Raw genomic sequence first — 13,422 nt, 5'->3', positions numbered from 1 at the left:
ATTTTTGTTTTATTACACATTTGCAATAAGACATACTGACAGTAGAGGGCGCTGTAGCATCCTCACAACCCATGTGCTGAATTTTCTGAATCGGATCTTTCATCTGGTTCAGCAAAAAGAATCGACTCATTCGGCTACCAGACCAAAAATAAACCATAAACCACGTTTCCTTGCCTAAGTATAACTGAAACTGTATAATGGAATAAGTAAATAGCATTGCTTTATAGCATTGTGTTATAAAACTAATTAAAAAAACACTGGGTGAATGTCTGCTCTCATGATGAAGATTCACTTTTAGTAAGAAACTGTGACTAAATACACATATGATGGTTCAACTCACTGTTAACGGGCAGTTGCTGAAAATAAATTAACATGTAATAGCATCATTTCATTGCCTGTATCTTTAAATGCTCACATGCAAGAATTGGCTCAGTAAAGTGACTCATTCGCAAACGACACAGTAATGATTTTAATAGAAAATGTATATTTGATGATTGAATACATTATTTTCTGCATAAAGTTATTACCTTTATAAAATGGTAGCATTTCAAAATGTAGATCCTTAACAGAATGCTGTTTGTAAATTCAAGTGCAAAAAGGAAATGAATCAGAACATTCTTGTGCAAAACTAGTTTATTTACAAAACAATGGCACAGTTGTGACAGTCAGTGCTTATGCACAGATATGAATTTGAGTAGAATATGAATGAGCTGCCCCAAAAACACAAAACCTAACTGAAAAACACTTCGGTACAAGTTTGTGGATAAACCCCAAAGGGCTTCGTGCTCAAAGTGGGCAAATATTGCCCAAGAGAAACTGTGGCAGATATCATTAAGGCAAGTTTCACCAATCACATGCAGGAGGCAAGCAGCACACATCAAAAACCCTCTGGGTCCTACTGGAAATAGTTATAACAAATAAGAGGGTTTTTGTTAAAGACCAGTGTAAATGTCTGAATCACACATGGATTGTTGCAAGAGAGCGAGTGAGTAAAACTAGTAAAATCCTAAAAAAGATTTCTGTTTAATTGCTTCAGTCAGATAACAGTGCATTCACACCTTGGAGTAGAAATCGCAGCTACATCTACTTCTACAGCCAACACGTCTTGTTTCCACAAATAAACGAAGATGTCCAGCAGCAAACATTTTATCAAAAGAGGATTTCTTCAGAGCACTTACAAAGGCAAGAGAAAGTTAGGAAATGGACACAAAAGAACACTAGAGAAAGAGATAAAATGAAGGTCAAGCAAAGATCAAAACATCAGGAATGGTAACAGGAAAGTCCTCATAAAGTTCATATCAAACAGCCAGTTTGCTGGCCACCAGCGAGGTCTTCCTCTGTGGCAGATCTTGAGGAGTTGGGATGTGATCACCGGTGATCTCAGCCTTCTCCGCTGTGGCTGCTGGGAGCTGTTTATTTTTCATTTTGGCCTTCGCCATATTATAATCTCCTGAGTCAAAATACTTTTGCTGTTTAAAAATAAATAAATAATAAAATAAAATCACAGATTAATTTCGAAAATAAATTCACCCAGTGATGATTATGTGGTTCTCCACCTCATGCTTGTCTGGAGACAGAAACATACCCCTTTTTGAAGTCTTTTCCTCAGAAGGTCTGAGCCTCCTGGTTTAGTGCCCAGATGAGGATATCTAGCCTTCAGCTTTGCTTCTTCAGCCTTCTCAGGACTCACAACTTTGTCCTGCATCTCCTGTAGAACATGAGGAGCATTAACACTGAGGTGTGAAAAGTAAAAGTGACAGAATATAAAGCGTCAACAAGTCAACCAGATCCCGGAAAAGCTTAAATGCAGGTTCATACAGAGATGAGTGATTAAGGACAAGGTTAAAATACACGTCATGATCATTTACAGAGACGTTTATGACATCCATATTGTGGGGAAACAGTGTGCTAGCAGACGTGTAGCTAACATGAGCTAACATTGCTAACATTAGCTACATTGTGCTGACTGACCTGCTGCTCCTCTGTAGTCGCCTCGTCAACAGTCTGCTCGGTCTCGTTAGACATGTCGATAAACACACGGATAACAGACTGCTCCTGATTTCTTTTCTCTCTGTACACCTTCCACTACAATGCCGCTGTGCTGCTAGCGGTTGTGAATGGAAATTAATGTAGATGGATGGAAGGTGCTATTTTGTTCAGTGGCGCCATCTACCGGACTGGAGACAAACACATGAGACAGCAGGATCCTTGAAACTGAAAGATGCAAATTTGCTGAATCCTGCCAACTTTCCTCAGACTGAAGAAGCTGCTAGTAGTGAAAGGTTTTCTGTCTTACAACACAGACGTCCAGTTGACACGACTTAACTTCCAGATGACAAAACTCTGCTCCAACGTGATCAGTATGTTTCTGTCTCCAGACAAGCACGATACCTTTATTGCATGTCAGCGTCCAAATATTCAACAGTACAATTTCAACTTAAAGTTAAAAATGTGTCTACAAATGTGTCTTCAAGGCAGATCCAAATCAATCCACACTGTTAAGGAAACTTTACTGCAAATGACTGTGTATGTTGTGTAAAGATACACCTGACCAGTACACTTATATATCCTTGTTGAATATCCCATTTCAGATTTAGTTCAAATGAGTTTTCCAACAAGCTGAAAAAGTCATTAATAAGACCATATATTGTATTATTGTTCAATAAAAAAGTGAGGCCAAATTTACAAAGGTTTAGAAAAGGTTTATATATAAACTTAGTGCTAAATGAACACATGTTGTAGAGTGAACTATTACAGGTTTATGCGTTAATACACACACATACAGTACACACTCACACACACACTCACTCTCTCTCACACACACACACACACACTCGCACACACTCACTCATACACACACTCACTCACACATACACACACACAGAGAGAGAGAGAGAGAGAGAGAGAGAGAGAGAGAGAGAGAGAGAGAGAGAGAGAGATTTCAGATTTAGTCCTCTTTGCTGTTACAATAAGCTTTACTCATCAGGGTAAGCTGCCCACTAAATGTTGGATCATGACTGTGAGGATTTGTGTTCATTCAGCTACAAGATCATTAGTGAGATCAGACAATGATGATATAAGAGTGAGGAGGTCTGGGGTTCGGTCAGTGTTCCAGTTCTTCCCAAAGGTGTTCAGTGGGGTTGAGTCAGTGTCAGGTAAATTAATCAGTGCAGCATACTCAAGTTCTTCCACTCCAATCTTAACACACCATGATGTCATGGTGCTCGCTTTGTGAACAGACATTTTCGTGCTGGAAAACCAGGCCTGTTAGTTCTAGTGATGAGAAATACATTTGTGTGCTTCTAACTTTGTGGCAGCAGTTTGGAGAACGCCTATATGCTACGATGGCCAGTTGTCCAAGTATTTTTGCCCATATAGTGTACTTGGTATAAAATAGAAAAGCATCAAGAAGTATCAAACCTCTTTACTGTACTCAGGGTTTAAACTGGGATTGATAATTGAGCTCTGCTTCTTTTTATGGATTTCATGAGTTCTCAACATTAAATCATAAGAAATGTGACAGTCAGGGCCAAAAATATTCAGACACTAAGAAAGTTCTTGTTAATTTAGCTGTATACTGTGAGTCGGCTCAAATATATTCTTCTGCATGTAACAAAAACATTTTTCCATTAAAAAAAAAAAAAAAATCTTCAGCTGTTATCATATTAAGCTATATAAACAAGCCAGGAAGGACATTTTAATCAAATTAAAGTGCCAGAGCTCAGCACTGTACTGTTCACATATTTAAAAGTCAAAAACAAGGCCAGATTATGAAAATACTTTAAAAAAAAAAAAGACATAAATGCAAAATTTTTTTATTATACAGAAGAAAACATATTAGAAATAACAATATAGATACAGCATTTATATTGTTTTAAAGTCACATATTAGACAATTATTACAAAGTGCAGCTATGAAGTGTTTTCATTTCCAATAATACAAAATATCTATTTAAAATGTTTCATTTGTTACAACATTTCTGGAATATATTGCAATCAAAGCATGTTTACGTCACTACAGCACAGTAATCTTTAGACTGGATAAACAGGAAACGCACCCACAAGCTTTTAGTTTTAAATCACCTTTAATATACCTAGAAGATGAATGAAGAGTGAAAACCTTTCCTTGTATAAACAAAGTACTGAATTCCCCAAAATGAATATATATATTTCTCAGAAAATTGAGAAAACATTTAATTATGCACAAAAACAAAATTATGCACACACATCAGTTCTGTATTCTTCGGACTAGATAGTAAAGGACAAAGAACACCAGGACCAGGCCGACTGACACGTAGCACAGGATCTTGCGGTTATCTCTGCCCGAGCGGACCATCGTGGAAAACCTCTTCACACTGCCTGTTAACAGACCGGTTGCACTGAGGAAATTAGTGTCCTGAGAAAACAACCACACACTGTGTTAATAAATGTTAAGGTCTTCAAATATTTACCAACCGAAAGGCATAAAGCCACAAAGTGTTTTAACTTTCGTTGCTTCCTGACTTTTTCTGCTACCCTGTATATTATTTACACACTAACAATAGACCAAATGATTGCTGATGAGATACCGCACCATGCCATCCAAGTATGAGTTCTGTTCCTCAGCCTCCTTATCAATATCATATGCCAACTGTAAGAGAGGAAAGAGACAAATCACACATTTCATTAATGCAGGATTCTGTAAAGTAAGGCATGAAGTCACTTTACAAACTGGAGTGTTGCAGACATACCGACTTCAGTCTGGATACTTTATTTGCCAGATTCTCCGCAATGAGTTTGTTTTCTGCATCCAGCATATCATCAACTGCGCCGTGCCCTTAAGAGAGATTGGTGGAAGAGGTATGCAAATCCTTTAATTGATTAATAGAGAAATGAGCTAAACATCCTGTTAGAACCTAGAGTCCCTGTGGATAATTATCTAACCTGAGACAATGTATAACTAGCTGAAGTCTTAGTCAGCTATCAGTTTTTGGAAGCACCTGGAAGTATCGATCTACTGTCAATAGCCTTTGACCACACATATCTACTTTTCAGTATGTATACATACAGACTCGTCAATTTCAGACTCGTCAATTTTGCTGCTGCACACAATTTGCATGTTCCGTGCAGTCTGGACAGCCTATATATCGGTGCACACATTTTTTGGCCAAAAATGTAAGTAATTTATGACTGCACACAATTTTCCTACCTTAATCAAATAATATGCATTCAAGCCACACCCATTGCTAACAGGTGCACAGAAGCAAACCCACAGACATTTACTATCCACAGCTCAGTGACTTTAATGTGCCACTTGCCATGCCCCAAGCCAATTTGTTACATTTCAGCTTGCCAGCTCTGCTAACTTACAGGATGTCCCAACTGCCTGAAACCAGGAAAAAAAAAGTGAGAGTGTGTGCGTTAACACACACACTCACTCACTCACACATTTGCTCACTCGCACATTTGCACACTCACACACACTCACTCACACACACTCACTCACACACACTCACTCACACACACTCACACACACTCACTCACACACACACACACACACACACACTCACTCACACACACTCACTCACACACACTCACTCACACACACACTCACTCACACACACACTCACTCACACACACACACACACACACACACACACTCACTCACACTCAATCACTCACACTCAATCACTCACACACACACAAATGTAGACTATATGTATATCTGATATTCTAACACAGATGACTGTAGTACAAACAGACTAACATTAATTACGCTCTTAAGCACGAATTAAAATGAGAATTATGATTTGTTAAAATAAGGAAGTGCGGCGTTCGGAAAGTGTGTCAATATTACACAGCTGTAATAACAATAAAAACAATAATAATAATAATAATAATAATAATAATAATAATAATAATAATAATAATAATAATATTAACACACTGTCACAGTGAACTACGTGTCATTACCCCTGTTCCAGTGATCAGACATCGTTATTAAAAAGCCTGTAATCCAGATCTCCAGCCTGTAATCCCGAAAAATAATCCGGATAACTAGTCAAACCTGAACAATGGCGTAAATAAACACAACACCTATATATTTAAAGTGTAAAACAGTTCCTCTGTAAGTGAACACATACACGGATGTTCTCTTTAACAGCTCAAAACGCTAAAAGGATTGTGGGATATGTTGGTCCGCCTGCACAACGGGATTAGCTGTCTCAGTGTTAATCTGACAATAGTCGCCATCTTTCTTATCCGCGATTGGTTAGCAGGTCGTCCTCGAACGCATCTTGCAGCCAATCCTCAAATGTAGCCATGAGATACTTAACCAATCGTAGCGCAGGAGGCGGGACTTATAAGGATACGGGTAGCAGCGACAAACGCGTTTCATAAGATATCCCACTAGAATCATCCTGGATGTAAAACGACCCATCAAGGTGATTTATCTTAAACCGTGTTAATAAATTCATCCTTTTTTTGTCAAGTCTATACTGGGACCCATGATTTCATTAGGGTTTGTGTATATGGACTGTGTGGACAGGACTGTTATTAGTATTATTATTATTGTTTTTATTATAGTGATAATCAAGGTGATTAATTCCAGGTTGTATTTGTGACATAAACAAACAGTATATTTTGAGTGAGAGCTGCTTAAGTGATTAGTTTGATGTTTTGAGGTTATTACTGCACTCCAGCATTGCCTATAACACCCAAGGGTTTTATTTTTACTGATGAAATCATTCAGGTTTATGTTTTAAAGACAGTTTTTATGACTGATGTAATGTAGTATTGAAGCTCATCCTGATATATCTTGTCTTTTTCTTTTTTCCTCCTCCAGGTTCTGTCTTTCTTGTGTACCCTTCATCACAAAGACAAAGTCAATGGATGTCTAGTGAATAAATGGACACTCAGGACAAACCTGGGATGCCTTTGTGTGTCAGTTTGACAGTTTGTCTGAACTCCTGCATTGTGCTGATGTAGGTTTTATATATTCAAAAAGAACATGACGTGTTCTTTTTCTCTAGAACTAATACGTAACTAATATACAATTCATGTTCATGTTCATCCTGTTTTTTCTCTGAGAAGTAACCTGTATTATCTTAAATATACTCCAGATTGTCCTCTTCAGTGTCTTTAGGGTATCCTGTTACAGAAATAGCAGAACAAATATAGTTTTAGACTGTATATGATTTTAACAACAGTAATTTAACGAATAGTGTATTTAATTATGTTGTTTATTAGAACAAAACTCTGAAAATCCAGCAATGTTGGCCCGGAAAGGTCTGGTGCCTGAAGGGTTTCTTTTGACACGACTGGCTGAAGATGCCACCCAGCCTAACCGTTTCCGTACAAAATCACAGCGTGCTCGCTTTATCACCAAGAGCGGATCATGCAACGTTGCGCACAAGAATATACGGGAACAGGTACAATATTGCAATATTTATCTTTATTTAATATGTTCTTATGCGTACTTTTTTGAGACATTTCAATATTTGTCATATTTATGCACTTTAGTTATTAAAATGAGCAAGGTATATAACCCAAGCAATGCAATCTAGCTTTGATTTTTTTTTTTCCCCCTCAAGGGTCGGTTTCTTCAGGATGTTTTCACCACCATGGTGGACCTTAAATGGCAGCACTCGCTCCTTATATTTACCTCAGCATTCCTCTGCTCATGGATGCTCTTTGCTATGATGTGGTGGCTCCTGGCCTTCGCTCATGGTGATCTGGAGCCTCGAGATCCCAATGAGCCTGGGCCTGTTCCTTGTGTCACTGCCATCCACTCCTTCACATCAGCATTTCTCTTCTCCATCGAGGTGCAGGTGAGAAAACAGGCTGGATGGAACGAAAGATTTATTATTATATGGCTTATGTTGTCTTCCAGAATAACTGTCACATAAAAAATGAGAGATAAAAAAATCTGTGGTATGAATGTCTTTCAATGACAATTTCATGAACCTTCAGCTTGGTTAGTATGAGGATTCATCAGCTCTGATAGTACCAAAGACTTTGAGTTGAGCTGAATTACTGAAATAAATGAAATTTTCCATGAAATTCTAATTTATTAAGACGCATCCGTATACACACACACACACACACACACACACACACACACACACACACACACACACAAACACACACACACATGTTTAGTCACTTTATTGAGAGCCAATAATTCTGGAAGGTATTTTACATACAGTCTGCAGTATGTAAAGATGTTTAACAAATTGGCAGGTTGTTGCTTGTAAATGGAATCTAAGATAAATGAACGTGCTGTGTTATATTTTTTAATTGTAAATTCTGTATTGTAGACAGTTTTCCTTACTGTTGGTTGTGACATTTCTACCTGCTGCTTAAATCCGTTAATGTACGATGTTGTATTATGTTATCAGGTAACCATTGGTTTTGGTGGAAGGATGGTCACAGAAGAGTGTCCACTGGCCATTGTAGTTCTGATCATCCAGAACATTTTGGGCCTCATCATCAACGCTGTCATGCTGGGCTGCGTGTTCATGAAAACAGCTCAGGCCAATCGTCGAGCAGAGACGCTCATCTTCTCCCGTAACGCTGTCATCGCGCCTCGCAATGGCAAACCCACACTCATGTTTCGTGTTGGAGACCTAAGGAAGAGTATGATTATATCAGCTACCATTCAGCTGCAGGTGAGGAAGAGGCATGGGGAAATTATAGTCTTCGTTATCAAAGGATGTCTTAATTAGCATAAACCAGAGAACTTACAAAATGACCAAATTAGGAATTCTTTACTTTTTTCCAGGATGCTTAAGGAACCGTTTTAGTGATCATAAGTAGTCATTTTAATTCTGATCCATGAATTCTGATTGGTCCTGTGCCGCTTCTCTCAGGTCATTCGCAGGACGGTGACAGCAGAAGGAGAGGTGATTCCAGTCTGCCAACTTGACATCCAAGTAGAAAACCCACTCAGGAGCAACGGTATCTTCCTCGTCTCTCCCCTCATCATCAGTCACACCATAGACAGAGGAAGCCCCCTGTATGAGCTTTCAGCCCAGTCGCTGGCTACTGAGGATCTGGAGATCATAGTTATACTAGAAGGTAGGAGGATGTTCAGAGCTATAGGTGACTGCTTCAAGTGCTTCTTATGTACAGCTGGTTTTCTGCCATGTAGCATGTAAGTTTGTGTTCAAAAACAAAACTCTTAATAATTTTCTAGCTCTGTATGAGTCTAATAACAGAAGCACTTCTGTGTTAGTGTAAGTATCTTGTTAGTGAAAAACTACAGAACACAACATTTCTCCATCTTTAGAGTTTGCTGTGGTGTAAAAGTGCTGAGACTTGAAACTCTTTATTTAATGTAAATGTAAAAGAGTAATAATAAAATTTCAAGGATTTTTATGTAATAAATAACAAATTTTTAATCCATTTATTATTGGACTTAATAGACTATTTATAATTAAAGTATGTGGAGGGTCTTACAATAGAAGTCACTGTTATTATAGAAAAAATAGCTTATTACGGCAAGCTCATTAATATAAATCTGTCATTTGCAGTTATAGAAAAAAATCATAGCATTGGAGAATTCAGTAACACTGTTGTAAAGAGACAGAATGTTGGTCTTGTTGTCCTTCAGCCTCTCCCTGTTTGGGGTTGCCACAGTAAATTATTCGATCCGCATATATGATATGGTACAGGTTTTTATGCTGGATGCCCTTCATGATGCATCCCTCTCGTTTTATCCGACACTGGCACTGGGAGTTTACCCACCAGTAGTGGAATTAAGGAATTAAACCCCAGGCAGCAGCACTGAATGTGTCGGTTCCTGCCGCTGGCCAGCTACAGTAGGGACCTTGTCAAAAGACAGAATAATCACTTGTAAAAGTCCAAAAGTCCATTTTGCATAACTACAGAATCATAATTATATTCTAAATCATAAGCGTTTATTTGTTTGTTGCTGATATGTAGCTACAAAGTACATTTCAGATGGGCATAGAGCCTTAGTGGTTGGCATGTTTGCCTCATACCTATGTGTCTGGGTGTTTCATTCCTGCCTCTGCTCTGCTACTCTGGTCCAGCCACCCCAATCAAGCTGCCCACCTGCACCACCACCCCCACCTCGAGTCCAAAGGCATGTGTTGTAGGCTGATTGGCATTTCTGCTTTGTAGTAGCGTGTGAGTGTGTGTGAAATTGTGCTATGTGGTGGACTGGCATCCTGTTTAATGTGTCCCTGTAATTGTGTAAAGAGTCCCCTGGGATAGACTTTATGCTCCTCATGTTTCTAAGCATGACAGAAAATGGATAGAGAGATGTTTGTTAAACAGACCAGGAAATCCACTTACAAATCCACTTAAAAATCAGTTTGTTCAAGTTAATAATTCTGAAACCTAACCTACAGCGAGTGCTGCCCAGTTTGGAAGAGCCACCTTTTCTCGTTTTCCTCGTAGATCTAGTGCTATCGGTCCCTTTGTTGTTTTTTCCCTCTCTTGTTTACAAAACCTCCGGAGCCACAGAGACTGGAGTTTCAGTTCTGAATGGATATTTTATTGATCACTTTTGTAATGTCGGGAGAAGTTTTTAAAAAGAACCTAAAAAAAGAAAGCATTAATCACAAACATCTTCCTGTTCCTGAATCCTGACTTCCTGTACTGTATGTTTGTTTATTTGGCAGGTGTTGTGGAGACCACTGGCATCACCATGCAGGCACGCACGTCCTACACACCGGACGAGATTCTCTGGGGACGCCGCTTCGTCTCCATCATGAACGAAGAGGACGGACGCTACTCCGTGGACTACTCTAAATTTGGTAACACAGTGCCCGTGAGGATGCCTGCCCTCAGCGCTAAGGAGCTGGACCAAACAAGAGGGGTGCAGGACAACGGCCCTCACGAGGGTAAGCCTCAGGGCTGGGGACTGGTGCGGGCAGGACGAGGTGGCTACAGGAGGAGCGCAGGCCGGGCCTGCGAGGATCACCCATCCCGGCCATGGTACGCTCCAGCAGAGAAAGACGAGCAGGAGAAAAGTAAAGAGAAGAATGGGCAGAAGAAGACGGTGAAATTAGAGGAAATAGGGAGAGAGATGGAGGAGGAGAACATGGAGGATATGAGCGATTAATTATACAATACACTTTATTTATAAAGCATGGATGTACAGATTGGATGTTAGAAAGCTTTTGATCCGTTTTTATTGATTTGGGAAGAATGGACAGCAAGGCAGGTGCTTTTTTTAATTAATTGTAATTTTTATTTTCTCTTTACACTACTGGATGTTTGGATTTTATACAAGCAGATGTTGTTGGTGTGATTTTAATTCCACCCTTTTTCATTTTTTTAAGCTCCTCTGCCTTTTTGTTGTCGTTGTGTATTCGTATCTGCCACCAGTGTTCCTTTGGCCAATTTTATAAATCAATATTATTAGCTGTTTTAGAAAATCACTTTTTTTTTTGTGTAGTCTGTGTGTTAAGTGATATTATTGTGTATGTGTGCAGATGTAAGCCAGTCCCTCAATGTTCAAGACTTGTTTTTTATTACTACTGATTACTGTATAAATATCTTCACATACTGTACCATCTTATTTGTTTTAATTTATTTATGTATTTATAATTCAAATAAATTTATTTTAAGTTTTTTTTTCCCTCTAAGCTTTCCTCATGTTGGGGCTTATAATGTTAATTGTTTTCATAATGTTTTATACACATTTATTCTAAATACAGAAACAAAATGCTAAATGATGCTTTCCGGATGAACATCCAGGTCTTTTTTTTTTTTTTTTTGGATTAAATTGACCGTACCAACATTAATTAAGTTCACCTTTTATTTAGTTTAATTCATCATGGTTTATTTAGTGACAGGGACCTTTAACTGATAGAGATAAATGTGGATCACTAAGCCTACAGATAATACAATTAAAAAAGAACAAGTACGCATTATTTATTTTTAGAAAATCTATTAGAAATAAGCATTCTGAGTTTACTTTTAATCCGAACATAAAGAACACTTTGAGTGGCTTATACAAGCAAGATCTTATGTCATCAGCTTACAGTGCAACAGCTGCGCAGAGTAAATTTCAAAAGATTACTAGGATTTCACAACGTTTTTTTCTACATCTTTCTGTCTTAACCTAAAACAGTGTAAATGGATTGAATCTTAAAGCTTTTTAAAAGATATAAAGCCTTGAAGCCTCATAAGGGCCAGATAAATACTTATGTTGTGTTTAATATATGATCTCTGTTTCTTTCCTCTTATTTAATAATTGCACATGATTTACAGTATTAGACCACTTTAATAAATGAAAGATTAAAAATGGATCAGACACCACATGCTTCCACATATTTGGCATGATCCTTTTCAAACAGAAATGATGAAAGAAGTATTATGGAGCAGCCAGAATGGGAGGAAGACCTTGTTTAAAGCTGTAGATTAATTCAGGTTAGAATTATTCAAACTGAGAAAGAATAAAATGCAACTATTACACTACATACAGTATGTATGTGAACTTTATTGCTATGTCCCCTAGTCGTTAATTCATTTATTATCATGTCCAATTTGATTCAATTCAATTTATTTGTTTAGCGCTTTTTAACAATCCACAGTCTCAAAGCAGTTTTACAGAAGTATAGAAACAAAAAAATAATTAAATAAATTTTAACGTTTAAAATTCCAGTATTTACTGTCTGCTGTACACTGTTTCACAGACCAACAGCAAATCTATCTGTCTGTCTGTCTGTCTGTCTATTCACATTAAAATAGATATTACGAGGTTTTGTCCATCAAGTCAGGTGACTATTATATAGATATAGGACATTGTGTAGCATGACAAGTTTAGAGCAGATCGCAAATTGACATGATTCTTGATTGTTTATGAACTAAAATGCCTGGATGATATGTTGATCCCATCTAAATGATATACGATGTAGTGTACAATCAAGAATAAAGCTTTGAGATTTAGAACGAGGCCTAATACAAATATAAGGAGTGAAATGCAAGGAAATGTAATTAAGTAAGAGAACAAATATTCAATTTCAATAATACTAAAGCAATGTATAAATACATGAAGATACTTAAATAACTAAATAGAATTATTTAGCATTATTCTATCCCTAAGAACCAGCAATGTGACATTTTTAGAGATACAGTGAACCGCTTCAAGGACATCACTAAGTTCCTTAACTGTAATATATCCTGGCCTGGATAATATACCTTACCTTGTGCATTTCCCATCTCTTTTAAAATTAGAATGTGGGATTCTCTTCTCAGAAATCTTATGCAGGGTTAATGGTGTGATTTTTCATATTGACTAATTTTCACCAAGAATATGATGGTGACTTAAACAGAAGCTGGTGATGGTCTTTAATGGAATAACAGAAATGCTCTCTTGTAGAATTTTCCAGGACATTCAAAATAAAATACATGGTCACCATTTGCATTTTGCTACACGGCTTTTAAGAGAGCTACAATCAGAATTTCT

General features: G+C 37.8%; 3 protein-coding genes across 5 annotated transcripts; 1 reads left to right on the top strand and 2 right to left on the bottom strand.

Moving 5' to 3' along the window:
* Positions 1 to 615: 615 nt before the first annotated feature.
* Positions 616 to 2,158, bottom strand: arpp19b (cAMP-regulated phosphoprotein 19b). The gene is made up of 3 exons (XM_027163776.2): positions 1,972 to 2,158; positions 1,586 to 1,708; positions 616 to 1,469 (listed from the first exon to the last, which is right to left on the bottom strand). Exons 1-3 carry the CDS (start codon positions 2,023 to 2,025, stop codon positions 1,299 to 1,301), a joined length of 348 nt encoding a protein of 115 aa, XP_027019577.1. The 5' UTR covers positions 2,026 to 2,158; the 3' UTR covers positions 616 to 1,298.
* Positions 2,159 to 3,799: 1,641 nt separating this feature from the next.
* On the bottom strand, positions 3,800 to 6,240 carry bet1l (Bet1 golgi vesicular membrane trafficking protein-like). 3 transcript variants are annotated; one of them, XM_027163781.2, is made up of 5 exons: positions 6,122 to 6,240; positions 5,952 to 6,007; positions 4,730 to 4,815; positions 4,573 to 4,629; positions 3,800 to 4,395 (listed from the first exon to the last, which is right to left on the bottom strand). In XM_027163781.2, exons 2-5 carry the CDS (start codon positions 5,971 to 5,973, stop codon positions 4,228 to 4,230), a joined length of 333 nt encoding a protein of 110 aa, XP_027019582.1. In that variant the 5' UTR covers positions 5,974 to 6,007; positions 6,122 to 6,240; the 3' UTR covers positions 3,800 to 4,227. The 3 variants fall into 3 exon arrangements, with proteins under 3 accessions (XP_027019582.1, XP_027019581.1, XP_027019583.1); XM_027163780.2 differs by having other exon boundaries at positions 5,952 to 6,229; XM_027163782.2 differs by lacking the exon at positions 5,952 to 6,007 and having other exon boundaries at positions 6,122 to 6,229.
* Positions 6,241 to 6,319: 79 nt separating this feature from the next.
* On the top strand, positions 6,320 to 11,583 carry kcnj11l (potassium inwardly rectifying channel subfamily J member 11, like). The gene is made up of 7 exons (XM_027163791.2): positions 6,320 to 6,421; positions 6,823 to 6,961; positions 7,227 to 7,408; positions 7,571 to 7,807; positions 8,378 to 8,647; positions 8,849 to 9,056; positions 10,628 to 11,583. Exons 3-7 carry the CDS (start codon positions 7,250 to 7,252, stop codon positions 11,068 to 11,070), a joined length of 1,317 nt encoding a protein of 438 aa, XP_027019592.1. The 5' UTR covers positions 6,320 to 6,421; positions 6,823 to 6,961; positions 7,227 to 7,249; the 3' UTR covers positions 11,071 to 11,583.
* The last annotated feature ends 1,839 nt before the right edge of the window (positions 11,584 to 13,422 follow it).

The sequence above is a fragment of the Tachysurus fulvidraco genome, chromosome 10 (genome assembly GCF_022655615.1).
Source record: "Tachysurus fulvidraco isolate hzauxx_2018 chromosome 10, HZAU_PFXX_2.0, whole genome shotgun sequence".
Classification (NCBI taxonomy): Eukaryota; Metazoa; Chordata; class Actinopteri; order Siluriformes; family Bagridae; genus Tachysurus; species Tachysurus fulvidraco.
This window is presented reverse-complemented; position numbering and strand designations above follow the sequence as displayed.

What these genes read in the sequence shown, in the direction of transcription:
- arpp19b (XM_027163776.2), bottom strand. Translation starts at nt 2,025, where the DNA reads ATGTCTAACGAGACCGAGCAGACTGTTGACGAGGCGACTACAGAGGAG. An exon ending in CGACTACAGAGGAGCAGCAG is followed by an intron (nt 1,709 to 1,971) that starts GTCAGTCAGCAC and finishes CATGTTCTACAG; the next exon opens with GAGATGCAGGACAAAGTTGT. An exon ending in GGAAAAGACTTCAAAAAGGG is followed by an intron (nt 1,470 to 1,585) that starts GTATGTTTCTGT and finishes ATTTTTAAACAG; the next exon opens with CAAAAGTATTTTGACTCAGG.
- bet1l (XM_027163781.2), bottom strand. Translation starts at nt 5,973, where the DNA reads ATGTCTGATCACTGGAACAGGG. An exon ending in AAGTATCCAGACTGAAGTCG is followed by an intron (nt 4,630 to 4,729) that starts GTATGTCTGCAA and finishes CCTCTCTTACAG; the next exon opens with TTGGCATATGATATTGATAA. An exon ending in ACTCATACTTGGATGGCATG is followed by an intron (nt 4,396 to 4,572) that starts GTGCGGTATCTC and finishes TTGTTTTCTCAG; the next exon opens with GACACTAATTTCCTCAGTGC.
- kcnj11l (XM_027163791.2), top strand. Translation starts at nt 7,250, where the DNA reads ATGTTGGCCCGGAAAGGTCTGGTGCCTGAAGGGTTTCTTTTGACACGA. An exon ending in TCTTCTCCATCGAGGTGCAG is followed by an intron (nt 7,808 to 8,377) that starts GTGAGAAAACAG and finishes TTATGTTATCAG; the next exon opens with GTAACCATTGGTTTTGGTGG. An exon ending in GATCATAGTTATACTAGAAG is followed by an intron (nt 9,057 to 10,627) that starts GTAGGAGGATGT and finishes TTTATTTGGCAG; the next exon opens with GTGTTGTGGAGACCACTGGC.